At 38.5% G+C, this 27,960-nt stretch overlaps 2 protein-coding genes across 2 annotated transcripts in view; one reads left to right on the top strand and one right to left on the bottom strand.

The window, feature by feature from the left end:
* Rbm15 (RNA binding motif protein 15) overlaps window positions 1-12,506 on the top strand; it is a 28,390-nt gene extending 15,884 nt beyond the window's left edge. Inside the window, exon 3 of the mRNA XM_050127804.1 lies at window positions 31-12,506. The gene's annotated coding sequence lies outside the window, so the exon portion shown is untranslated. The remainder of the gene's footprint in view (window positions 1-30) is intronic.
* Slc16a4 (solute carrier family 16 member 4) lies at window positions 6,071-26,169 on the bottom strand. Its single transcript, XM_050127805.1, has 9 exons — window positions 25,776-26,169; window positions 24,714-24,813; window positions 19,771-19,903; window positions 18,697-18,840; window positions 18,403-18,564; window positions 16,302-16,817; window positions 14,501-14,712; window positions 13,391-13,484; window positions 6,071-6,208 (listed from the first exon to the last, which is right to left on the bottom strand). Exons 2-9 carry the CDS (start codon window positions 24,780-24,782, stop codon window positions 6,078-6,080), a joined length of 1,461 nt encoding a protein of 486 aa, XP_049983762.1. The 5' UTR covers window positions 24,783-24,813; window positions 25,776-26,169; the 3' UTR covers window positions 6,071-6,077.
* Window positions 26,170-27,960: the final 1,791 nt, after the last annotated feature.

Genomic DNA, 27,960 nt, shown 5'->3' with positions numbered 1-27,960 from the left:
TTTTTTTTTTCTTCCTGGGTTTCTTTTTAGGAACTACTGACAAAACCTATAGCTGACTTTTGGATATGACTTTATTGCTCAGCAACTAAAAGATGAGTTCTAATTGCCAGACTCTGGTACTGGCATTGTCTTCCTGTTTCTATAGAAACTGGGTTGGAAGTCAGAGCTGCACAGAGGGAAAGGGTAAGTTTCTTTTAATTCCATATTATAAACCCCTATCTTACCAGCTATGGCCTGGTATCAGTTTCCACAGTGGAGTGAGTGGTAAAGTATTCTCAAATAGGAACTACTAATTTTTACTTGGAAGGAAACTGACATCAAGTCATTAAACATAATGAGGGTTTAAATATGGATTTATTTTTCTGGTGACTCTGACTTCACCTTTCTTAAAGGAATGAACTCAGTAGAATTATCACTGTCAGTTTACTTTTTACTCAAGGGGGTCACCATATTGATTTTTTTTTTTTAATCCTACTCTGTTGGACTTTTCTGGTAAGTTAAGAGTGGCATGTAGAAAACATGTATGGGGCATCATAGAAGTCTGCATGGATTATGTTTCTTTGTAGAGTTCCAGTTCTTTTTTCCACTGTAAAACAAGTTCTGTTCTACTGACCAGTTCTTAGCCTCTTTTCTCTTTTAGCTAAAGGATGAGTGTCTGTCTTGGGGCATATGCATGTGTTATCTAGGCTGGGATCTATCTGTAGATCTTGAGACACCTGCCAATTGGTGAGTCATCCTATTGCCATGGCTTCAGAGGGCTTTACTAGACAGCAGTAGAATTTAGACATGAAGTTGGTTTACTTGATAATGCAAACTCTACAATTTACAGGTTGGTACATTTAAATAACCTTAAAATCTGACTAGCTTTGAGATGGAAAGAAAGACATTCTAAGCTCTCACTTTTAAAAATAAAAGGGTATATTATTACATACTAATAAACGAAGAAAGTGATCTTTTCCCCACTAAAAGAACATAAGTGTTAGTTGTACAGACCAAAGAGAAGTACATCTTGGCTTTATTTACATCTAGATCTGTCACTTGTAAAAGCAGTGTGCTGTAAAAGTTGGTTGAGTATGGAGGCACATGGCTAATCCCAACATTTGGAGGAAGAGGTTAGAGGATTGTGAGATTGAGACCAGATCCTGTCTGGAAAAAAGAAGTTGGAAGTTTGTCAGTGTGAAAAGTAAACTTATTAAACATGTTCTGAAATTGGGTTGTTGTTAAAAGTATTATATGACTTTCATTAGTTTCTGTTATGCTAGCTGGAGCTTGTATAAGGTACAGAATTGAATTTGTGATTTTTATTTCTTTTTTTTTTTAGGGGGAAGCAAGAGTGGGAAGATGGCTAGAAAGTTTGGCATACTCCTTGTTGTCAAACATTCAGACACATCTTTTGCTTAAGAATAGTCAGATTGTCCTAGATATAAAATAAATTCAGGAGCTCATCAGGCTGGAGAGATGGCTCAGTGGTTAAGAGCATTTGCTATTCTTCCGGAGGATCCAGGTTCCATTCTCAGCACCCACATGGCAGCTCAACCATTTGTAACTCTAGTCCTAAGGGATCTGTGGCCCACTTCTGGCCTCCATGGGCACTGTGTACATTTGGTCAACAGACATACATGTAGGCAGAACACTCATAGACATAAAAATAAAATCTTTAAAAGTCTAAGAAACCCTCTTCTGACCAGCCCAGACAATCACTCTAATCCAAGTTCAGTCTCTACATCCCTAAAAAGTTCTCACTAAAGTTTAGAGGTTTGTAATAGAGCTTTTGGGTGTTTTTATGTTTTAGACAAGGTCTTGCTATAAAATCTAGGCTAGTCTCAAGCTGGGCGATGGTGGTGCACGCCTTTAATCCCAGCACTCGGGAGGCAGAGGCAGGCGGATCTCTGGGAATTCGAGGCCAGCCTGGTCTACAAGAGCTAGTTCCAGGACAGGCACCAAAGCTACAGAGAAACCTTGTCTCGAAAAACCAAAAAAGAAAAAAGAAAAAGAAAAGGAAAAAAAAAAAAAAAACTAAGCTAGTCTCAAGTTGTTGACGGTCGTGCCTCGTCCTTCTGAATGCTGAGGTTGTGGGCAATGTTGTCACTGCTTTGTTTTGTACCGAAACATTCCATAGTACAATAGCTTCTGCCAGAAAGGATCAATGTATGGGAGTCTTATTGTGTAGTACTTAGGCTGTCCTGAAACTCAGGAAGAGCCTACAGTGTCAGATTATAGCAATTCCAGGTACTACTGTATGTTTGTCTTTCTGCTTTATTTTGTTTTTACTTTCTGTGTGTTTGTATTTGTTTATTTTTGCTGTTGTTTTTTGACTTCATGTATTTCTGTTTACCACATGTATGTCTGATGCCTAAGGAAGCCAGAAAGATGGCATCAGCATGGTAATTTTTCGTTGTTTTTAAGAACACAAGTGCTAAATGTAAGTCATCCTGAATTGAATATTTTGGTAAAGTGAATTTAGCCTGTAGCTCAAGGGCATTTGCCACTGGGAGACTAGAAAATTATTAAAGCTGTTCATTTATTCACTTGTCATCTTCTGGAAGCTGCATTGTTGTTACACTATAGCAGGTAATATCTAATGGTTGTGGTTTTAATTTTAGGGAGTGGGTTTATTCTTAGTATAGTTTTAGGTCAACTTTGACCTAAAACAAATTTATAGCTGTTTCAATAAAGCTACTCTTTATAATTTGTTGGTGCTTGCCAAGAAGTAAAGGTAACAAACATAAAGGAAAAATGGGGAGGTTTTGTGTTGATTGTTTGAGCTGTGACTTCACTATTTACTGAATATTGTGTTTCTTTGATTTTTTTTTTTTTAAATACTCATTTGGAAAATGGGCACTACAGATAAAGCCTCTGAAGGTTGTGTGAAGATTAAGATCAGGCTAGGCAGCTGGGTGGTCAGTAGTGCAGCCTTTAATCCCAGCAAGTGGATCTCTGAGTTCAAGGTCAACCTGGTCTTTTGAGTAATTTCCTGGTCAGTCAGGGCTGCACAAAGAAACCCTGTCCTCTTCCCCCATCCCAGCCCACCTCTCTAAAAAAGATGAGGCTAGGCATGGTGGCACATGCCTGTAGTCCCAGGTTCAGAAGTTCAGGGTCATCCTCAGCTACTAGAGTTGCTTCAGGCTGGCCTGAGTTGTATGAGACCCTGTCACAAAAGACCATATAAATACCTAAGTATATGAAATTAGATACTTTATACAAAAGTGCACAGCTAGTTGAAAACTGGTGCATGTCTGTAATTCCAGCTACGCAGAAGGCTGAGGCAAAAATGAAGGCTGCATGGGCTACATAGAGAATTTTAGACCAAGGTGGACAATTTCATGAGAACCTGTCTGAAAATTTAGAAAAAAGTACACACAGTTATGTTATTAGATGTCGACATACTGAGTTTCTCCTGTACCCATACGTGCTATCTAATTTTGTGTGTGTATGTGCCTCATAGGGATCTCTTGAGGAAAAGGGGAAATAGTGAATGTTGTGCTTTTCTTAAAGGGCATATGTATTGGGCCTGATCATCCTGTGTTACAGGTTTCTGGAAAGTAGTTATGTGACATCATATTGTCAATTAAAACGATAGTACAGTGAAGAAGTAGAAATATAGTAGAAGGGTATTGTTTGTACAATCTACATATTAGTTGTAGAAGTCTTTAGCTTTCTAATTCTGGAGATTTAAACTTGCCTTTTTTTCTTTCTTTGTACTTTGAAACATTAAACAGTATGACCTTTAACTTGTGACCCTCCTGCTCCCTGCCTCTATTTTTTGGGTTCTGAGAGTCCAGGTGTGTGCAAGTTCCTTGAATGAGATTCAGCCTTTCTCAATTCGTATTTTGAGGGCCTTATTGCTTAGTAGGATGGAGAACTTGTTGTATAAGATTGATAAATTCCTTCTAAGTTAAGTTAATTTGGAATTCTTTATTTAATCTTACAGTTTGCTTTGATAGGAAAGGTCTAGGTTGTTGAAATCTTTTGAAAATAATTGCTCCTCAAAATGGAAAGGGAAATTTAGAGCAGTTCCTATTAGTTTTATCCTTTTGACTTAGAAGACAGAAGAAAAGCATAAAATTTAGTTGCTGTTTATGAAGGATATTTTGCTCAGAAAGTATATTTTCATTTAATCTTCACAGTGATCTATGAAGTAGGTAGGTGGTGATATCCTCATTTTATAGAGGAGAAAGTTGGGTTTCAGTTCTTGAGCAACTTAGGAGGTCATTTGGCAGCAAATGAAAGAGCTTAGATTTATTAGTTTGCTGTTTGTGTGAGGGAGTCATGTTTTTAAAGACTTTTATGTGTATGGGTGTTTTGAATACATGTGTCTATGTACCTTGTGTGTTCCTGGTGCCCAGGGAGGCCAAAAAAGGGTGTAGCATCCCCTGTATTTGGAGCTAGAGACTGTATATAAGCCACTATGTGTTATAGATATTGGAACCTGGACTGCTTGGAAGATCAGCAAATGCTCTTAACTGCTGAGCCGTCTCTCTGGCCTGATATTCTTATTTTTATTTATGTTTTATATTTAAGTGTAAAACCCTGTAGCTGGTTATGGTAATACAAACTTGTAATTCTAGGGAGTTAAAGCAGGATTGTAGATTTAGGGCCAGCCTGACCCTTTTTAAAATAAATAGGTGTCTTATTTAAATAGGTCTTATTTAAAACCTACCTTTTAAATAAGAGCAACTTACTGTCTTTGAGATAGCTGAGATTTCAGATTTATTTGGTTACAAAGTTTATAACAGGCCTTGGAAACATCTTGTTGATATTACAAACTAGAGAAAATTGAAATGTGAGCTCATAGAGTCCTCAGTTTAAAGCTAGACAGAGCTGGAGATGGATCTTAGTGGTGGTGTGCTTGCCTGTGCTGCCAAGGGCTCAGTCTCTAGCGCTGTAAAAGAAGTTAGGGGAAATTCCACAAGCTGGGAAAGTTGTTCCATCTGAGTATTGAGTGAGCCAGATTGTAAGTAAGTGGTATGAGTAAACCTGGTCAGAGAAGGCAAACTTCTGGAATTATAGCCGATGGCAAAGTTTGCACAAAGGCTAATTTGAAAAGTATCAAGGTGTGGAACCAAATTTAAACTTCAGTTTAGGGTTTTTCTTTATTAAGGAATCAGTAGATGTTTGAAAGCAGAGAAGAGTGAAGGGTGGAATAATAATAGTTGGAACATTCTGAAAGATGTTAAGGGATTTGTATTGCAGAAAATGGTTTTTATTTTGGACACAGTTTATAATGCGTAGCCCACACTGGACTCCAAACTCAATTGTTCTCACTTTAGTTTTCTGACTGCTGGGACTTCTGGTATATGCCACCATTCCCTGCTTAGAAAACTCCTTTTTATCCTTTAAAGATCACCCAAACAGCCAAGAGCTCATTATTCACAAGCAAGAACCATTCATTACTAATTAGCTATAAATGACCCACACCTTTTGAACAAACATAGTTCCTCTTAAAGCCTCCTTTTCAACTTCCATATGGAACTTACAGCTCTGAAGAATCATCTAGATGCTTTATATAAATATTTTAGATAATTAAATGTAGTGAAAAGATAATACTGTTTAGATGGGCAGTAATACCTTTCAAATGATTTTCAAATCAAGATTATTTTATCAAATTTTATTTCACTAGGAAGTTAAGAGACAAAATAATTTAAGATTACTTCTAATCAATAAACAACAATACATTATTTTTGGAGGGGATATACCATTATTGTCACTATGAAAGGCTTTATTCGGATTCTAGAGCTCTAGTCAACCAATTACTATATTAAAAAAAATAGTTTACCTTTGTCACATTTTGGTGACAGAATTACCATAGCACAAATGAAAGTTTGTATTTATTATAGGTACATTCTGATTTTCATTTAATAGGTCAGATAGCTGCTTCAACTGATTCAGTTTTTAGCCTGTTTGATTAAGTTCCAACAATTGGACATTTCTAGCAGTGCTAATAAAGCAAGAAGGAATCTTAAAAAAAATGAGCTTACTTTCTCATTTTTACAAAGATTTGTTCTACGCTTTTGTTTCCAGTGGCTTGTTTGGATTTTCTTTCGTTAAGCTCTCACTTGATTGTAGTCCTTCGAAGGTCAGGCTGTTTGTTGGCTTTTCCATTGTTCAGCCAGTGGTACAAAGAAAAGGGAGACTGAAGAGAGGAGATAGCAGGTGCCGGAGAAGTAGAAAGAGCCTGTGTATGTCTGTGTAGAGTCATATATCCAGCCTGTAAGGAAGGAGTGGTTTCTGTTAATGAAGTGAACTTTTCTGTTTGTAATTCTCAAGCAACTCTTAGACTTTGAAGAAAGAGGCCTCATCTTCCCAGTCTGTATTGTGAGCCACTGGATTTAATACAGCTTCTCGCTTGTCTTAGTTGAAACTTTATCACTTTCATCTAAGTAGAAACTTGCATCATTAAAAAAGTCATTGTGGACTCAGAAACATGTCTTAGGGTGGAGATTGGAGAAAATTAGCACTTCATTTTATGATACTCTTACAAGAAGACTATTGTTTTCTAACAAGAAAGTAATCAGAACTTTCCTTTACTGAGCTAATATTTGAGTATTTACCATGTTCCTGAAAACAGGCTATGCATCAAGAACAGTACTGAGCCAAATAAACATGGTCCCTGCACTAATAAAAGTTTACAGTTTAGTGGGAAAATAGGTATTAACCATTTTAACTATGTATCTGGTAACTTCTATGAAGGGAAGGCTTGGGGGTTATGATATCACATGAGAAGGAACTTTTTGATAAATGTGCTGAAGGAATTTTTCTAAAATCTAAATAGTCCATGTGAGAGCACACACATGTGTAGACATTGGATCAAGGTCCTGATGCATGGTAGGCCATTGAGCTGCATTCCTAACTGAATGCTCTTTAAGAATGGAAAAAGCCTTGCAGTCTTCTCATCAATGGCACATACTAGAACTTAAGTAAAACATCTTAAAAATAATAGCAAGAAGTGAACATTTAAATGTCCATATAAAAGTCTGTAATGTAATGGTGGTGGCACACTCCTTTAATCCCAGCACTCAGAAGGTAGAGCTAGGTAGATCTTTTTGAGTTCTAGGCCAGCCTGCTCTACAGAGTGACTTCCAGGATGAATGAATGAATGAAATTTATGTCCTGGCAATGCTGAAGCATGCATGTGCAGTCCATATATGGTGGTTCTTTTGAACTTGTCCATATTGGGTTTCATGAGGACTCTTCCTCATAAGGGCACCAGATCTCTTTACAGATGGTTGTGAGCCCACCATGTGGTTGCTGGGAATTGAACTCAAGACCTTTGGAAGAGCTGGCCTCTTAACTGCTGAGCCATCTTTCCAGTCACGATCTTTGTGTTATATGCCTGTGTGGTTCTGGGTTAAGAGATGATAAACTGATGGAGAGAGAGGTAGGAATACTTAGTGCTTATGTGTGTTGGCTGTTCTGCCTGCCCCCGACTCATTTGGTTAATTGTTTATTGCCTTTTCTTCATTCTCTTATTTTAGCTCTGACGGGGTTTGGGGTTTTTGTTATTTGGTTCTGGGGATTGAACCCAAAGCTTCATGTACATACATGCTAAGTATGTGCTCTACTGCTGAGCTACACTCCCAGTCCCTTTTGTTTTGATAATTTGAATTTCCTATTTTTAATGTAATGTATAAATGGAGTATTTTATAGCCTTTTAAATTCAGCTAACTTTAAGGAGTTTATTGATTCCTTACTTGATTCTCTCATTTAAATGTTTCTTGGGGGTAAGTTGAGGGAGTGGAGTGAGGTCAGCTTGGATGAGTCTTTGTATTCTATGGATGTGACTGACCTCTGACTTTCTAAAAAAATAGGTGACTAACCTGAGCTATGGAGTTTTCTAGAAAGGAGGGAAAATGGAACAGCAACCCCTCCTCTTATGCATATATGTGTGTGTGTGTGTGTGTGTGTGTGTGTGTGTGTGTGTGTGTGTGTGTGTGTGTTTACTGTGAATTTCTGAATGGGTACCAAATGTTAGCATTATAGGAAAAAGCTAGGAGTTCTTGATAGTAATGTAAATAGTGCTAGTAACTACCAGGAGAGCAAAGGTGAAAATGGGTTCAAGAGAGTTGTTTATAACTTTTTGCATTTCACACACCTTTTAAAGAGAATGTTATGTCTGAAACATTAAGGTATTAAAATATATTTATAATTGAGAAGGGGATCATTTGGCATATTTCAAGCTGGATGATGTTCTATTTATACTTGGTAATTGAGATACCAGTATCTTTAAAATTCTAGTTGAAATCCAGAGCCAAATATATAACCCTTAATTTTTAATGATGGGACAAAGGTTCACTACTCCAAGTAGATGTTTTAAGACCTATCAAGCTTGAATTTTTAACTCACCTAAAAGCCACTTAAATGTAAGCTTGTTTATTGTGACTAATCAGGATTGATCTTATCCAGGATACCTAATATCAGAAGTATTTTAACATATGTATAATAAGCTATCTTAGGCTTGGGACCCAAGTCTAAACAGAAAACTCACTTGTTTCGTGTATACTTTATATACATAGCCTGAAGATAATTTTTAAAATTTACTCATTTTATATATATGTATTTTACCTGCATTCATGTATGTATGTTTATGCACCATATATGTGCTTGGTGCCTTAGAGGACATTGGATCCCATGGAAGTGAGTTATGGATGGTTGTGAGCTGCCATGTAGATGCTGGGAACTGAACCTTGGCCTTAACTGCTAAGCTATCTCTCCATCCCCCCTGAAGATAATGTTATATAATACTTTTACTATTTTTGTACATGAACTTATGGTAGGAAATTTTACCATTGTGACATCATGTCACTACCCTCAAATATTTATTGTTTTGAATTTAAAGATGTTTAACTAACACACTTTGTATGTGGTTTTATGAATTATGAAAAAGGGAATATATTGTTCTAAGAGGTATTCATTACTATGTCTTTCAGAATTTGATTGTCGAACTGAGTTAGGAATTATATTAAGAGTTAGAAGCCAGCCTGGTCTACAAAGCAAGTTCCAGGATAGCCAGAAACCCTGTCTCAAAAAACAACAAAATACCTGCTAGGGGCTGCTAGATGGCTTAACAGATAATAAAATGGTTCTTGCTACAAATCCCCATGGCCTGAATTCCATCTCTGGAACTCATGATGGAAGAAGAGAACTGACCCCCACAGGTTGTCTTCTGTCCTCCACACATACATTATGGCATGTGCATGAACACACACAAACTCACACAGTGAGTGCTCAAAAAGAAAGAAAAAAAACATCTGTTAGGCTGGCTGCTACGTTTCCACTTATCATCATCGTGTTAGGATTTGAAGTAGACCCTGGAAGCCCTTGATCCCAGAGTTCCTTGATGGTCCTTCAACTGTGAGGTTGAGAATTCTGAGACTGAACTTTTCTCTGTTGGGTAGGAGGTATAGTGACAAACTTCAAAGGTGTATGGACATACTGATTTTATTTTATTTCATTTCTTTATGTTGAGATGTGGATCTCACCAGGTAGCCCTGGATGGCCTAGACTTGTAGGCTGTGTAGACCAGGATAGCCTCAGACTTACAAAGATCTGTCTGCTTCTGCCTTTCAAGTACTGGAATTAAAGGTATGTGCCACCTTGCCTGGACAGGCCCTGATCCTTTTGCTTCTCAAGGACACTGGTTGGGTACTGCAGTTTTACTCTTACTTTGGTTGTGTTGTAAAATATTTATGTGTTCTATATGTGTCATGATATGAATAAATCTTGGGAAACATGGGTTAGCAAATTCAAGCCTTGTAAGGTTGGAACTCACTAAAGGCCCCAGGATAGAAATTTGCCAGAAGATTTATCAGGATACTTAAGCATTGGCTCTCTGTGCTCTGTTTTATTAGAGGATTAGCATCTGGACACCCAGTCTTTGCAAGGGCAGAATGATAATTTTCTCCTCTTAAACCACAATAGAGCTATTTGGAATTTATTACTGATGTTTTCATAGATATTCTGAGTCAGAGTAAAGCTGGGTGTGGGGTTGGTTTTGACATAAATTAACCACCTAATAATGAACAGTTTACTTATTTTCTTAATGTTAATATATTCCTGTTTATTTATACAGACAGGGAACTTTGCTGTTTTCTCACTTGTCTTCCACTCACCCCAGTCTTCACGGATCTATAACAGACCAAAAGATTGAGCTATTTTGTTTTCTTCAAATAAATTCTTAAGCCACAGAGAACTTCTCTGTTAATAGGCATGAAGAAACTTTAAAGGTTAATTTGGTAAATGGTGGAGCAAGGATAGAAGTTTTGTTCAGTATTGTACTTGATGATAGACTGGAAGTAGGGATTAACCTGTCCGTTCATGACATAGCTTATTTGTTAGAGAGGCAGAGACTTCCTTGGATGGATTGATTTTATATTTTATCCATTTTCTTTTCCTATAATACACGGAGCTAGAAAAGATAACCAGTTACCCTGTTATTTCTAATTTACAAGGTTGAAATACCTGAGAGGGGACAGGATTAGAACTTTTTCAAGCAGGGCATGGTATACTTGCCTTTAATCTCTGCACTTGAAAGCTAGGAGAATCTGGAGTTCAAGGTCACTCTGTACCATATTGCAAGTTCTAAGCAGCCTGTACTATACAGAGAGATCCTGTCTTAGAAAATCAAAAAGATTAATAAATATTTAAAAGTTTCCTTAGAGGGTCTTGAGAGAGTGAAGAGTCTTATGTACTGAGTTTCAGCAAACTAAAGTTGCTTAGTGGTTACTGCATGAATATAAGAAATCGTCACACTAATTTAAAAGTTTAGGAGAGTTTTTAAGATATTTGTGCTTGATTTAAGTATTTATATGTATGTGCATAATGTATTTGTTTATTGGGAGTGGGGAATAGTGGGAGAAGGGAGGATGATATTCGGTTTTATTATTTTGTAGGTAGTTAATCAAGCCTTCTAATTTTAAATTTTAATTTCGAGCTCATGTCGAATGTTTTGTAGTCACGATTAGGAATCTTAGGTAATATGGTTAATGTCTGAGTTATGTTTGAGAATATGATTATACTTTTCAGCTTAAGTTGTTATCTGTAATATTGTATCATTTGTTTTTTAACAAGGGTCTGCTAGAAATATAACAAAGTTTCAAATACTGTGTTTTCCCACAAGCTGCAATCTTGGTGCTAAGGTGGAATCCTGGAGGCTCTCTATCAGCAAGACACTGACAGGTTTGGGTGTGCCTTGTCATCTAGAGTTTGCTAACCACCCTCAGCCAGGGAACTGAGTGTGATTCGGGCCATATTCTTAAATAAAGTTGGATTTGTTACTAGTTACTGGAAAAGGATAGAAGGAATCTGGCTGTAGTGGGCAGGAGTAGTGTTCTGTGGAGGAGTTCAGGAGGATATGTTTTTGGCTTTTTGGCCTTAATTTTTGTCCTATGTTAAGGAATTGTGTTGCTGTTACATTTTTCATATTCATGATGATAAAGGTATATAAATAATTTTGTTTCCCATGTGTTCTATTTATAGATTTTTTTTTAAATTGTGTATTTTTAAAAAAAAGTTACATGGGTTCTATAAGCTTTCTATGTTTTTATCTTTGCTAGAATTATTAAAATGTTGTATAGAACTAATGTTTTTTTCTTTTTCATTCCCATACAGGAAGGAGAAGTTTATTGTTTATGTATTCACTGTTACCAATTTAAAACAAACATTTTGTCTGAGGATTCACTGTTTGCCAGATTCCTACTTAAACATGCATATATATATACTCTTTTATAGGAATTTCAGCTTTTCATTTGATATTAGATGTGGGTAAGTAAAAATGAGACTTCTACAGCTCTGAAGATTACCAGTAAAGGTTTAGAGTTAACGGTGAACACAGTCATGTCATTTCCCACACCTCTTAGTAGTCAGGTACTGATCTGGATTTCAAGTACTAGTAATTGACCCTAAGGCCTCACACATGTTAGGCAAGTAGTCTATCACTGAGCTACCTCTCCATTCCAGAGAACTGAGTTACTTTGAAAACAATCATTGTAGTGTGTGGTTTTTTGTTTTTTGGTTGCTACTAAAGTCAGAACTTGGGAAGAGATCTAATGGTCTTTATAAAGTCCATTTTATGATAAAGTCATCTTTATCATTTCATAGAGGAATGACTTAAAGAAACAAGACTTGCTTCCATGAAACTTCTCCTTTTAACAAGGTGTTTAGCCACATAACATCATTAGCAATGGGACATTCTTAGTTTAGTGTCTTATAATCTTGAGATACCAAGAGCAACTTTGAGATAAAATCTATGTGAGCTTTTAGCAATAGCCTGATTACCACCCGTAACTTGTTAGAACATTCTGCTGCCCGTTTCCTAGGACTAGTGGATACAGGTATCTTTCAGGAACTCTATGTTTATCTTTACATATAGTTCTAAGTATTCTAGACTTTGAGTAAGAAAAGGCTATAAACATTTTTTTCTGACTGATGAAAAACAAATATTTTATAATGCATTAGGTGTGCTCATGAAATAAAAGTTTCACAATAAAGTGATTCTGTTTTCTAATTTACTCTGTTGTAGTCTGTTCTTTTTCATTAAAAAAATAATAGAAGCTGAGAATGGTGGCACATGCCTGTAGTTCCTGCACTTGGGAGATGAAGGCAGGAGGGAGGATTAAGACTTCAAAGCCAGCATCCTCTAGGTAGTGAGTTTAAAGTCAGCCTGGGCTGCATGAGACCCTGCCTGAAAAGTAAATAAACATAAAAAATAAAGTACAAACTTAATATAAGTGGTTTTTTTTTTAATGATAGAACAGAATTACTGTTTCAGTTATGGTCTGAAAGTAGCAAAAGTGAGGGATGGCCCAGTTGGCAGATTATTTGTCTAGCATGGATGCCCTGAATTCGATTCCATCCCTACCACTGCATACCCCAAGTAATTGATTCCACACTTGTAATCACAGGTGGGAACGGGAAGATCACAAAATCCTTAAGGTTCCTTGGGTTCATGGGGAGTTTGAGGTCCACTTGGGCAAATGAAACCTTGTCTCAAAAACAAAACAAACCATTTAAAAATAGCAAAGTAAATTTTAAGGTAAGTTCCTTTTTGTGGACACTGCAAATACTTGGCAATCAATAAGATCAAATATATTGACCCTTTGGTCTGTGACAATCTAACATTTAATCCTGGCCCTAGGGTTAATTTTTTTTGTGTGTGTGTGCAAGTAGTCAATGTTTTAATTAAACCAGCAAGCAGACAATATCATTTAGGTCACACTGATTATTTCCAGTAAAGTAAAATAGCACATCTACAGAATTAACTCTCAGATTTTCCTGTATTGGTGATCAGGGTAGAGGGAAGTCAAACGGCATTTAAACCTGATTCTGTTGCCATTGATCTTAGATTCCTATTTTCTTCATTGAAGTTTGCTTAAGAATATGACTTAGTTGTTACCTGCTATCGGTGGTCCAGAAAGGACAGCCATTCCAGCAAAGAAACTGGCATATCCCAAAAACTTGTGCACTCTAGAATTCTTAGACAGATCGACCTGCAATTAGAATTCAGTGTTAGTCATTTTAATGATGAACATCTCCAGTGTCTTATGTTTGTTTACAAAGGGGTGACAACATTTTTTTTTTTTAATCTTAAACTAAATGGTTTGATTCCTGGGATGATTTGGATAACTTTTTGCTCCCAGTGTTAGGAAAGGGAACAAAAGTCAACTAGGGAACAGCACTTTGGCTAGGCAAAGTAGTGTTTTCAGTTTATTAGTAAGGTACGTTGGTGTTTGATTTATGTAGTTCAGGAGAATATTTACCTCCCAAACCGTAGTGATTTTCCCATTAGGAAATAGTATTTTGGCAGTCTGCACTTACAGTAATAATTGGATCTACATACGACTGACTACCAGCCATAGGTTTATAAGAAATTTAGTAACACAACGAGCTGATTTCAGCCTTTGGAAGCTGGAATTTTGCCTAAGCCTCATACTCTATAAAATTTTAAAAAATAGTTCAGTTCCATTTGAATTCAGGATTTAAGTCGGTTTACAATAAAAATGAAGAACTTGTCAAAACAATGTCCTTAACACAGAAGCCAGATTTGTTAGACTTCCATGCTTGTGTTCTAGTAAGAATCAGACATCCCTGGAGCCTGGAGGGGAGGAGTGAACAGAAGACCATTGGAATCTTTCTGTTCCTTTTCCAGTTCTATGCAGCTAATCCGCAGCTGCTTTTCCTCACGTGGTAAGATAAATAATGACAGGATATAGCTAGCTATAGTTTCTGAGGTCTCGTGTAATTTTTATTTTGTTTTCCGAGGCAGGATTTCTCTGTAACTTTGGAGCCTGTCCTGGCACTAGCTCTTGTAGACCAAGCTGACCTGGAACTCCCAGAGATCCGCCTGCCTCTGCCTCCCGAGTGCTGGGATTAAAGATGTCACCAACGTCTGGATTCATGTAACTTTTTAATCATAAAAATAATATAAAATTTGAATTCTCTTTTGGGAAAACTGTTACTGAGCCTTGTATTGAGTGGTTTAACATCAGTGAATGAGTCTACTCACCAGTACTGGGAGTATCAGTGCTAGGTAGCCACCAGCAAAAATGGCAAAAAAGATGGTATAGGCCATAAGGAGTGGGAATGTGGTGGCTAAAGGAGCAAGCAGGTTAGTTATACCACATAGAATGAGGTAAGACTTATGGTATTGATACTTCTTGATCCAGTTTTGATCAGCAATCCATCCAGAAATAAGCTGACTGACTGTCTCAGTGATACCTGGAACAGTAAATACAAAGTCAGGCAATCTTTGTTTCCTCACACCCTTTGTAAAAATGTCAGTGTATAAGCACATCTTTCTCTAAGTAGTAGCACTCTGTTTTGAGGCCAGAATACATGAAGGAAAAATGATTTCATATTGAAATAGATATATAAGTTACTTCCTCTTCTAAACACATTTAATAAAATAACAAAATGCTGCCTCCAGCAGAACATGAAACCATCAAATTCCCATGTGTTTTCTCATTTTGTGTGGAATCCCTGCTTTAAAAAACAAAAAGACATGAGCTGAAGAGATCTTACAGCTTTTTAAAAGAACCTGCAAGTGAGGATATGAAACTTATGTGTCATGAGGAGTCATGGTAAAACATGGGAGAAATTAAAATCTTACATTAAGAGACACTGGAACTTATATTTGTTTATGAAGCTTTGGAATTTAAGACTTCCAAAGGTTATTGTAGTTTGAAAATATGTAAGAAGTCTAAAACTGTCATTTGGGACATAGGTGGTAAGGTGTAATGAGCAATGACTCAGAACCACAGTTTTTTCATTCAGCATTCTTACCATTTATCCTGTTACAGGACATAGCAGTTAAAATACCAAAAGAGCAGCATGAAGCCAGGTGTGGTAGCATGGGGAGGTAGGGCAGCTCTGTAAATTCAAGGCCAGCCTACTCTGCACAGTGTAACAGCAGTTTTGACTGAAGCACATTGAAACTAGGTGTCCAGCTTTGTAAGGCCTTGGCTAGTAAGAAACCTGTCAAAAAGTTAAGTTGAACTACTGAGAATTGCTGGGTTAGAGCAAACCAAGATTCGCTCTTACCCCTTTTCATTTGTTTCAGACTCCTTGTTTTGTTAGGTGAGAATCTACAACCTAAGCATTTAATCTTACATTTTGTAATTCATTAAAATATATTGTTCTAATTTACCTTAAGTATGAACCTGTGGATTAGTGACTAATTCAATGGTCATATTTATCTCACAATTATTTCAAAAAGAAATTACTTAACATCAAATACCAATAGTGTGGGCCTGGTACTACACTGAATTGCACTTATTACATCCCTAATACAGCTGTGAAAGAAAGCAGTGCCTTATCCCTGACTTATAGATAAGAAAGGAAACCCTGGGTCTCCTGGCACAGAGGAGACCGTCTTGCCCAAGGTCACACACAGCAAGGAGATCCAGGCAAGACCCTGACCTGGGAAGTTAAACTTCAGAATCCATCTTCCAGTTACCACACTGTTTTCTAGCTGAGATTTCCTTCTTCCCAGACTAGTTGTTGACAGCACCAGCTTTCTGAAATTTTCTGCCCAAGAAGTAATTGGTATCTACTGTGTTAGACCTGAAAATGAGTAAGGTGAGTTAGGCCCACTCAGATCCCCGATCGCAGTTTACAGATCTGTGTGCGGAAATGCAAGGTATTCTGCTTAGCCGCAGAGGACTTGCTTCCCTAGCTTTCCACAGCCCACTCATGATTGCTCTTGCTATTTCCCTCCATTCTCTCCTTGCTTCAGTTTTAAAATAAAATTTTACCAAGCTAAGTTTATTTTTCCTTCTAGGTAGGAGGCTTGAAATAGGTTTTCTTACCAGCTACAGATACAAGGTAGGAGGCATCCTTTATGTCAATTCCAAGAGTTTTGGCTCTGGCTACTAGGTGAAAAGTAGGAACGAAATAGGCTAATTGACTGAGGAGAAAAGACCAGGTAAATATATAGAAGAAAGGATTCCTAAAGAGAGAAATATCTAAAAGATTTTGTTTGCATTTCCATGAAACGAACTTTTTTTGGTAACTTTTGTCATTGCTCATAAGTGACAGTCTGTTCCTGTGAGGTCCATTGCCAAACTCTTCACTTTGATGTTCTAAGACAGTTAAATTTTTAGTCGGTTGTTCAGATTTCTTCACAGAGATGCCTTGGATACAGGACTCTTGTGTCTCACTGCAGTATGTTTCTGTCCGGTGTGATGCCTCGGATCCAGTTGCAGACAAACTGCTACCTTTGTTTTTGATACCAGAATTGTTCTCTGTTTCGGTGCGGATGGGCCTTAAGAGCATGCTGGAAGGCACCAAATTCAATGCAATAGCTCCAAATAATATAAGAGCACCTAAGTAGAGGAGAAATTGAAAAGATAAGAATACTCTTCAGTTCGTGGTACTTTCTATTTATAGGCTCAGAAGAGACCAACAAACTTAGTCCAAAAATTCTTGAAAGTACTACTTTGCTTCCCATGTTTACTTAAAAATCCATTTTATTTCTGTCTGTCTGTCTGTCTCTGTGTGTGTGTGCGTGCATATGTGTGGCCCACTGAAGCCAGAAGAGAATTAGATCCCCTGGAGCTGAAATTCCAGGCAGTTGTGACATGTCTGATTGGTCATCTGGAAGAATAAATAGCAAAATGCCTTTAACTGCTGAGCCATCTCCTTCCCTGCTTCCCTAATTTAACTGAAAGCATTTAAATCTATTAACAGTATACATGCTGCAAAAAATGAAATACTTTGGAGATAGAAAACCAGGAAGTTGGACCAAGAAGTCATGAAAAGGAAGGGGGGAGGGGTTGAAGGTGGGTTGATAATCTGTATGACTCAAAATTACAATACATTCTTAATGGTTATTTTAAATATATTGCAGTGACTGGATTTTTGGTGTAGGAAATACAGAATTAATCAGTGGGAATCATGGAGGAAACACTAGGAAAGGGGACAGCCTTTCAGTCTGATATTTTTTTAAACACTTTTGAAGGAAGACATGCTAGTCTTGCCCTAGATACGGAGTGCTTGATTGGTTTTGGTGTGTCCTGAACAAGTTATGACGTGTCTTTGGAGAGAACAAGCTATGTAGTCTTTCTTAAAGGTTTGTCAGCTGAAGATTACCATTCACCATGAAATTACTGAGTAAGTGCTCTACATAGGAAAGAGCTAATACAACAATATAAAGACAGAAATAGACATGAACATTTTAAAATACTTCAGAAGTGGTTTTGTGAAAAATTCTAGTATATATATAAACACACACACACACATATATGATTGTCCAACCGGAGCCTAATCTTTTTACAAATACTTTCTTCGTATAATCTATTTTAGTGAAGGGTTAGAGGAAAAGGAGAAGAGAATTGTTTTTCTAAGGGCCTTCCAGTTGGCTCTCAGGCATTGAATTCCAGAGAGTTCTGAGTGAGCTAGCAAAGCATCCAGGCCATGGAAGATCTTTCTTTTGTTATTTTGAGACAGTTTCTCTGTAACTTTGTAGCTTGTCCTGGAACTAGCTCTTGTAGATCATGCTGACCTTGAACTCACAGAGATCAGCCAGCTTCTGCCTCCCAAATGCTGGAATTAGAGGCCTGCACCACCTCCCAGCCGTTTTCTTTCATGCTTTTTAAGGAAGGAGATGTTCTTCCATTCAGTATCATCCTTATTTCCCCTCTCATTATCAGTGCTAGGGATTAAACCCAGAACCTTGTGCGTGAGTACAACACCTGCAAGTGTTTTCACTTTATGTGGTATGGTACCTCATTTCCTTAATCCCAGCATTGCCACAAGTTTGGGGCCAGTCTTGTCTACATAGCAAGATCCGGACTCGCCAGGGAGCAAGAAAGCAGAATTTATTGGTCTCGAAGCTTCACTCATCATCAAAGGGAAGGGGGAAACATTAACCTTTTGGTGTTGATAGTTTAGAAACTTAGACTGACTCACCTGTCCAGTCATAAAGATCTATCAGGAATTTTGTGAAAGGTGCCAGCAGAAACGTCAGTCCCATTCCAGAACGGGCAATCGCTGTAGAAAGACCCAATCGTTTTTTGAAATATTTGGTAATTACCACAGCAGCTACTTGGTACAAGAAAGCAGACCCCAATCCTAAAAGAAAAACAAGTTTGAAATTACTTTCTTATTAGGTTATTAGTTACCAGATCACAGAATCTATTTAGGAGCCTTGGGCAGTAGAAAGGCTTCTTGTTTCATCTTTTATAGTCTCTTTACAGTACTCACCAGGTAACAGTCCCATAGTCACACAAAGAAAGGGAATGCTTGTGGCCCAACTGCTGATCAGATAGCCACCAGAAACAAGGAAAGCCCCAAGAATGGAGGTAGGTTTTTCTCCAAGTATGTCACAAATAATAGCAGCCAGGGGACCTTGAGAGAAGAGAGAGTGCTGCGTTAACGTGTAGTGATAATTTTTAACAAATAAAGCTTGCCTGAAGATCAGAGTACAGAGCTAAGCCACTAGAAACCAGGGAGTGGTGGCTCACACCTTTAATCCCAGCACTAGAGAGGTGGAGATGGGAGTGATATGATTGGGCAGAGAGGAATATAAGGCGGGAGATGACAGGAGCTCAGTGCAGTCTGAGTTTGGTGAAGATAGATGCAGTCAGGAGATGCAGTCTGAGGACAGAATTGCCCCTTCAGTCTGAGCATTGGTAGAGATAAAAGAACTCTAGTGGCTGCTGGCTCTGCTTCTCTGATCTTCAGCATTAACCCCTATATCTGACTTTGGAATTTTATTATTTCTACCAGTTAGAATTCGTGCTACATTAATGTGTGATTTGAATGAGTGTGAAGAAGACAGGATAACTGCTTTAAAGTATTGTATAGTCAATAAAATAAAATTTTATTTACACTAATGGTGTTTGTTTTGTGCAAAGTTGAATCACTAATCTCTGTATTATCATATTACTGAATTAGAACTAGAAGAGAAATTGGTTTAATGTTTGTTTTTAATATGATCACATAATTAAAACTGAATGGTTTCATTTTCTGGTTGAGGACTTGGCTCACTGGACTGAAAGCCTTACCAGACTAGAAAGAAACAAGGGACGAAAAATTCCATTCATGAATCAAATAGTTGGATTTTTAATTCCTGTTTAACCCTAATTTTCCCAACTTAATTGCCAGGTTAAGTAGAGCTTAAACACTGGCATCTCTTTCAGTATTACATACTGATATTAATGCACATTAATAAGTAAAGTTGAATGTAACAGTACTTCAACCTTAAAGGAATGATGGTGTTGTCAAGACCTTTGTGGTCGTTCTCTGTAGGAAGCAAGCTTGTTGCCAGTTTCATACCTGCAGAGAAACGGAGTGCTGACATGATGGATCCAATCCAACCAATTTGCTCTGATGTGCCTTCAAACTCTTCTTGAAAGACCACAAAGAATATTGCAAATGTCTTGGTCATTGCCATCACAAACACATTTACCTAAACCAAAGCATATCGGTCCTTGTTAGGTAGAAAGCAGGCTAGTGCTATTACCTGAGGTTCTATTGCTCCAGTGTTTCAATACTTACCTATTTTTCTTATTGGTGCTTTCTGGTTATGTAATGGGGGTGAGAAGCAGTTCACTCCTCTTTAAAGTGGTGGGACATAGCCATGAAAATATAGACTTGAAATCCCCATTTCAAGTCTGAAAAGGATGTGTGTCACCATTGTTTTATAGATGAGAAGTAGAAGTTAAGAGAGAAAACAAATGGGCAATGATGGTCCAGGCACTGAGGCTTGTAATCTAGACTGACACCAGATTCACCACTACTCTTGTTTTCTTGTTGTATAGCAGTTTAGGAGGTTGCCTATTCCAGATGCCTTTGGTGGGGAGAGACTTTCTGTTTGGATAGATACTACCCTTCCTCGAATCATAAAGAATCATGTACTTGAATCAACATTTCCTGTCTTATTTTACAATAGTATCTCTTATCTGGAGGCAAGAGACTGAGAGTTGGCAATGGTTAGGAGGCTTTCAAAGTTCAGGAAGGAGTCCTAAACAGTTTTTTCATTCTGATTTGAAAGTACAAAACAAAACTTGGGTCTAGAAAGATGGCTTAGTGTTTAAGAGCACTTGTTGCACTTCCTGAGGACCCAGGTTCAGTCTCCAGCACCCACAATATGGCAGTCTATTATAACTTTCCTCCAAATAAAAAACTAGCAAATTGTGTAAATGTCAAAATAGAGTGTACTTCTTATGAGCAAGGACCACCAATGTGAAATGTTTTGTAAGCTTTTTTCCTGTGTGTGTGAGCTATGTTGTGATGATGTCCACAGAATGCTTACCTGGTTTTTTGTATGTGTTTTGTTTTTTTGAGAAAGTCTATGTGTGTAGTCTTGACTGTCCTAGAACTTTGTAGACATGGTTGACCTTGAACTCACAAAGGTCCTCCTGTCTCTGCCTCCCAAGTACTAGGATTAAATACGTGTGCCACCAACAACCAGCTTACCTCTGTTCTTAATCATCTGAATATGGCTTGCTCTTGGTCTCCAGTAAAAATGTTTCTTTGTTTAGATTGTTTCTTATTCCTTATAACTCTAGCATTGGGGCGTGACCCCAGCCTGTGTTGTGTATTCACTGGGTCTCAGGAAAGGAAAGGTGGAACTCCTGCATTTCCCCAGCCAGCTCTTTTAACTTCATAATTCATTTCTATTGGGACTCAAAAAAATACTAAAGACTTCTCCCAATGTCTCTATTTTCCCTTCATTGAGCAAGCAGACTCCTGTATAAGTCTGGATCCTGTGCCTTGGATCAAGTTTGGTAGGTGTCGGTCCTGCTTCAGTCTTCATCGGCCTTTGTAATTGTCTCACTTCCAAATCAAGCAAAAACCTAGGAATGGTCCAACCCCTAATTTCCAACTTAAAAGCAGTTTTTTGAGATAGGCGTTTTCTTCTCTGTGTAGCCTTGGCTGTCCTTGAACACTCTGTAGACCTGGCTGGCCTCAAATGCAGAGATCCACCTGCCTGTGTGTCCCAAGTGCTGAAATTAAAGGCAAGGGCAAATACCAATTGGCAAAAACAGTTAGTTATATTAGACCCATAAGAATACTAAGTGGTTCTTACTCATTTGTGTGTTTTAGATCAGCCTTGACTCATTTTTAAATCACTGCCATTTGTTAGGGTCACTTTTAATTAATAACAGTTTCTTACTATCCCAGGCCCTTCTGTAGTAATAGCCTAGCTTGTCCTGACCTTCACAGACAAGTTTCTTCATAGTTTGTTGATTCTATTTATCACAGTAGCCCACTGAAAACTGAAGTTCAGTAGCTTAGTGCCCTTCATCTAAGAGCTCTGGCCAAGGTTATCAGAGAGTTGTTTATTGCTAAGCCAGGAGATTGTTCCCATCTCTATTGTGTGATCTCAACAGTGCCCATGCATCATTTTTTCTCTGATAATTTCTAGACATCTGCCTACTTCTATGCTTTTTCCCCCCTCTCTCAATGATTCCATTCATCCCACATTGAGTCCCCCCAACATTTGTCCTATTCCTCTTTTCTCTGGTGGTTTTAAACAGTGTATCTTGGAGACACAGGTTGCTCTACTTCAGATGCATATAGACTATATCAAGCCTGTTCGTGGTTATAAGCCCCTTGGACTCTGTTCAAGATTAAGCCATTCCAACTGTTCAGAGTGTTTTTTCCTGTTCCTCCTAACTCGAGTGAATGGCATTCATCACTCACCGAAGTGCTTCAGCTAACAGCTCTGGACTCTTCATATTCCTTGCTGTGCAGGTTCCTCTCTGCATCTTAGCCTGCCCTCTTGATATGCTCAGATCTGTATTTCAGTTATTCCTGGTGTCTTCCTTGAATTTGGGGCCTTACTGTTTTCTTGCCTATGCTGCAGCTTGTCCAATACATACCCTGTGTCTAGATACAGTACTCACTAGTTCATTCAATAACGGACTAACCACCACAGATGTAACTGAGATTATCTCCCTGTGCTGCCCAGGCTAGCTGTGGACTCACGGTCCTCCAGCCACTGCCTCGCAAGTGCCGAGATTACAGGTGTGCACCACCACATTTGTCCCTTAACGTGTTTTCTATAGCCTCTCTGCACCTCTGACTTTGTCTACCCTCATCAGATTATTCATCTCCCAAGAGCAGGTATTTAATGAATGGCTACTGTGTTTCTGGCTGTATATTCAGAGAAGGCATAGAATATGTCTGGTAAGACATACTAAACACAGAAACAGTTATATATACAGTCTGGTAAGTTGCAATGTAACCTTCCTATGCCTTTGTGGGGGAGCTTACAAAATACACAGAGAATTTTTTTCATTATTTCAGGAGTTTAAGTGTTATGGGAAAGTAGTCTTGGTAATTCATTCAGAAATAAACGCAGTGGCCTGTAAGGATGCACGTTATCACTGTGAGCAGTGATTTGGCCCGAGTTCATTGTTAACAGTTTGCTATATCTTTTGTGCTTCAATAAGCATCATTATGTTACCCAAACAAGATGTTATTAACCTGATTGTGAGGTGCCTTTTCTTAGCAGTAACTAATCAAATAACTTGCTAGCCATTGAGAAAAATGTAGAAAAAAGTGGGAGAACCAGACTACTCAACAATACCAGCACCATAAACCTTGCTTTGAGAGGAGGCCTAACCAGGCAGGGATCTCAGACTTAAGGCATCTTTAGTTTCCCTGTTAGTAATGTTTCTATGTAAGGGGAGGAGAAATTCTAGTCTTTGGTAATGAAGCAGAATTTAGCAACGTGTGCTTTATTGTTTTATAATACACAAACCTTAGCTGAGGATCTCTGCCTTCTTTTTTTTTAACCATTAGGGAGGGGTGATGCATTATGTTTTCCCACCTCCAGTTTCATACAGATGTTACTCACCAGTGCTTGGGCTCCCATTGTGTGGGCTGTTTGTTGTAAATCTAAGCAGGGGAGGAATGTCAAGAATGAGGTGTTTTTGTGAGTGTGTCTCAAAGTTGATAGAATGATCTAGGGATGCACAGGTTAGGCACAGCTGTGGATGGGATCCATCAGTGTTTGCAATGGGCACGCTGATAATGCACATCACCACTTTCTCACATAGCAAACCCAACAGTTCTTGGAGATGAGGGTAAGGAGTCTTAGTTTTACAATACATGTCTCAGATATACAATGTTTATTCTATTTTAAGTTATTGGGGGGGAGGGAGATGTGGGCAGCAGGCAGAATGTTCCCAAGCCCTATCAATGAAGGAAGCTGTCTCAGTTGACTTTCTATTTCTGATTAAATACTTGAGAAGAAAAGGGTTTATTTTAGCTTACAGTTTATAAATTACCATGAAGCCGGACAGGAACTGAAGCAGAAGCTTTGGAGGAATACTGCTTTTCCCAGCTTGCTCAGTTTGCTTTCCTAAACAACACAGGACCACCTGTCCAGGGGTGGCAGTGAACGGGACTCTCCCACATCAATCATTAATCAAAAAAAATTCCCCCCACAGACTTGCCTACAAGTCAGTCTGATGGAAGCAATTCCTCAGCTGCCATTCCTTCTTTCCAGATGTGTAGGTTTGTGTCAGGTAGACAAAAGCCAGCACAAAGACTACTGTTAGAATTACTGTGGACGTGTTAGGCTGAGTGGGCACTTAATTTCGAGATAAGGTCTTGCCAGGTGTGATTGCCTGGCCTTGAACTCTCAGCAATCATTTTGATTTGGTCTCTTTGAATGCTGGAATTTTAAGTATTATAGTCTCCCCCCTGGCAGGACTGATAACGTTCTAGAAATGCCCAGTGATGGCCCTAGTGTAGTAAGAAATGCAGTGTCCCGATTGCCATGCTGCCAGGGCAGAACTGCCAATCAAGCCTGGAGCATTCTCTGATTAAGAGATCATAGACAGGGCCTGGCGGTGGTGGTGCACGCCTTTAATCCCAGCACTTGGGAAGCAGAGGCAGGCGGATCTCTGTGAGTTGAGACCAGCCTGATGTACAAGAGCTAGTTCCAGGACAGGCTCTAAAACCACAGAGAAACCCTGTCTCGAAAACCAAAAAAAAAAAAAAAAAAAAAAAAAAAAAAAAAAAAAAAAAAAAAAAAAAAAAGATCATAGACAGAGGAGAGGACTGGAAAAGAACATAAGAATGTTTCTACTTTCAAGAGAAGCAGCTCAGCTGGGTTTAGCTGGGTTGGCCTTTGATTTTAGTAGTTTGGGGGAAGTTCCTGGCTGCCTGTTTACTCAGATCTCATTATTTGTGAAGTGATATCTGTTAGGCTTCGAGCTTTTCTCCAGACAGTTTAGCAGCTTGAAAGGGGAGAAACTTACCAGAAAAAAATGCAGCACGATCATCCACCCCCATCCTCCATCCGGGGCTTTAGCCTTTTCCCTGCTCATTGTGGTGCTCCTTTATGTTCCAGACAGATCACTGTGGCAGATCCAAAACAGGTGCTTCAGTAGCCAAGGAAGTGAGTCTCTCTCTTCTCCTCTCTCCTCCCCCCTTCTTTCTTTAGTTGTTTTTAAGATCTGGTCATGCTTTGTAGATCTGGCTAGCCTAGAACTCATGGCAGTCCTGCCTTCTCCTGAAAGTTGGGATTATAGGTGTGTGTGGCTAAACTTTTAAATTTTATGTTTTTCTCCGTGGTATAAAAGCAGTTGTTCTCGGATTATAATGGGTACTCGTGCTCAAAATCTCCACCACCTATAGGCAATTCTTGAGGAAGCCATATATTGCCCTTCCAGCTCTGCAGACCAGTCCTTGACTTTAAAGTAAAATAAATGGGAGTGGGACCTTGGGTTTACACAGCCCCTTTATATGGCATTAGTTAGGTATTTTAAAGAACTAGATACCCCAACAAAGTACATTATCTCTTTCTTAACTGGATACTAGATCAGAAAAAAAATTGGGAAGCCCACTTGGGAAATATGAATGAACTAAAATAGAGGGTACTGTAGAGAGGTTAAATATTCTGGGTGTTATAGTGAATTTAGGAATAATCTGTGGGAGACTAGTCTCCACCTTAGGAGAGAGATGCTAGGTATTCAAGATTAGAATGTCATAGTGTGCTTCCTTCAAACAGTTGAGTAAGTAAATACCTATATATTGAGAAAGAGTGAGAAGAGAATGTATGTGTTTTGAGGAATGGGTGTTATCCCTATTTCCCATTGTTAGAGAAGGCTGGTGTGTGTGTGTGTGTGTGTGTGTGTGTGTGTGTGTGTGTGTGTATCATGTTAGACGATTAGGCTGGACAGAAAGATAACCAAGAATGTGTGCGTGTGTTGCGCATGTGTGTGAGACATCGGTTAGATGATTAGGCTAAACAGAGAGAGTCCAGTTATTCCAAGGCCCCTGAGAAGACCAACCCAACACCCAGTTCATTTTTACCTTACCTTTAAGGATGTGTTCCTCAAATGAATCCTCTTTAGACAAGAAAATTGTGGAGGAAAAAAAAAGTTACTTTTCCTAAAATGTTACTTTTTTTCCCCTAAGGTTTTTCATTCCGCTGCTTGGTGAAAACAAGCAGGCTTTTGTGTAGTCTAACAGAGCAGAGTGGTTCAGGCACTCCTGCCGGTGGACTTTACTTCCTGAGGGAGGAGGAAAGGCGGTGTAACTTGAGATCAACTCAGGCCAGCCTTCCAGCCAGCCCACAAAGTAGACGTTTTCCATCACCGGTCAGAAGTGGTTGGAGTAAGCCAAGGAGAAAATCCTCCTAGTGACTTCTCAAGCCTGCTGGGGGCGGGAGAGGGGGAGGGGAGAGAAGAACTGACACAGGGAACCCTCCAGATTTTTGAAACACTTGTCCAAAGTTCCTCAGGAAGTCTCAAGACCAGTTTATAAGAGAAACATTTCTTCCAGAACTGGGAGAGTCTTTTGTTTTGTTTTTTTATTGGGCCACAAATGGCAATGTTAGAGCTGAAGATGTTGCCCTCTGATAAAGTGCATGCTTAACTGGGGCACCTGGGTTTTGTCCCTAGTAACAAACACACAAAATTCTTCAGTAAATTTGGTCTGCTGTGTGCTCTTTTGTGCTCATTAACTAAATAGTATGATTACTAATTTGGGGTTTCAGGTACCATTTTAATTGCTGTTTTGAACCTAATTACTTTAATTTCAAATGTTTCCCATGAAAAAAATGTATACTTATAGTCATTTTAATGAAACTTTTTTCTTACTGCATTTTGGAATAAAAAAGATTAAGACTGAGTCCTAGAAAATTATCCCAATAATTCAACATTCCAGTCCAATTTTCTTCCTTTGCTCCACCTTCCACATTAAAAAAAAAATCAACAAGCAAGTGCCTTTGATCTCCCTGCACCAACATTCCAGATTTTAAACCAATGTGTGTTTTAAGCCAAAGTGTGAGTTGTTTGATCTTGAAATCTGTATTTTTTGCTTGTTTGTGTGCTTGCTTTTTAAACAAGGGGCTTCTCATCCTCTTAAAGTCCAGCTCCAATACTTTTTGATTTAAAATGCATGCAGTAGGATGGCTTAGTTTGGGAGGATACTCAGCAAATGTATCCATGGGAAAGATGATGCATCTATGTGGCGTTGGTGGTAAAAAAAAAAAATCAAATAAACATTCAGAAGGCAAAATTCAGAGGAAGAGGAATACTTTTCAGAGAGATCTGTGATAATTATGTACCCTACTAAATGTTTTTAGTGGCCATTCATGAACTGTTTTCAAGATCTTTTAAAGCAAAGTTCTGATTTAGTCACAAGAGATAAAGTTGAGCTTGGTGCTGACAGCTCTGTCTGGAGCCCTGGGACTAGAGTGAGATGGAGTACAGCAGTCATCTTCAGGTTCAGAGGACTGAAGTCCTCAGAGATGAACCCCTTCAGACACACCATTTATATAACCACCTTAATAGAAACTGTTGAGGGATAGTGGAATAGTGGGTGATGCTGTTTGCTTAGAATCTCAACTTTGCATTTTAAGACTTGAAATTCTGAGCAAGTTAACCTCTTAGAATTTGTTTCTGAAACTATAAAATGTTGCTAATGCTGTTTTTGCAAGATTGTGGTTAAGGGTTAAGGATACTTCTTCCTGTTGTTCACGGCAACTCACACTTAGAATCTCACATGCTGAACCAAGAAGCACTGTTGTGAATTTGAACAAATCTGGGTTAAAGTCAGACCCTGCCCCCCAACCAAAAAAAGAAAAGCCAAACAAAAACTCATGGATCATTCTTGTTAATCAGAAGAAAGAATTGTTAAGGTATCTGGGATATTCGTTAACATTTCGACACCCATCCCCATGGAGTTAACGAGGCTTTAAGTCTTTAAGCATATGATTAGTTTCTCAGCTTCTAACCTTTTAACTCTTGGCCCTCAAGCTCTTCGGCAAGAATTTACTGTAATTCCTTACTACTGTTCTACTGTCAGATAACTTGTGAGTAGGACTCAGTTTTTAGTACAACATTACCAGGTTAAGAAAGGTATCCAGCCAAACCTTTTTTTGCCTTTGCTTAGTCCTTACCTTTAAAATTTTGGCTCACAAAGCCAGACGCAGTTGCACACACCATTGCTCACAACACTCGGGAAGCAGAGGCAGGCAGGTATCTTTTTTTTTTTTTT

Source organism: Alexandromys fortis, unplaced genomic scaffold (genome assembly GCF_014885135.2).
Source record: "Alexandromys fortis isolate MF-2015 unplaced genomic scaffold, M_Fortis_MF-2015_v1.1 scaffold_292, whole genome shotgun sequence".
Lineage (NCBI taxonomy): Eukaryota > Metazoa > Chordata > Mammalia > Rodentia > Cricetidae > Alexandromys > Alexandromys fortis.
This window is presented reverse-complemented; position numbering and strand designations above follow the sequence as displayed.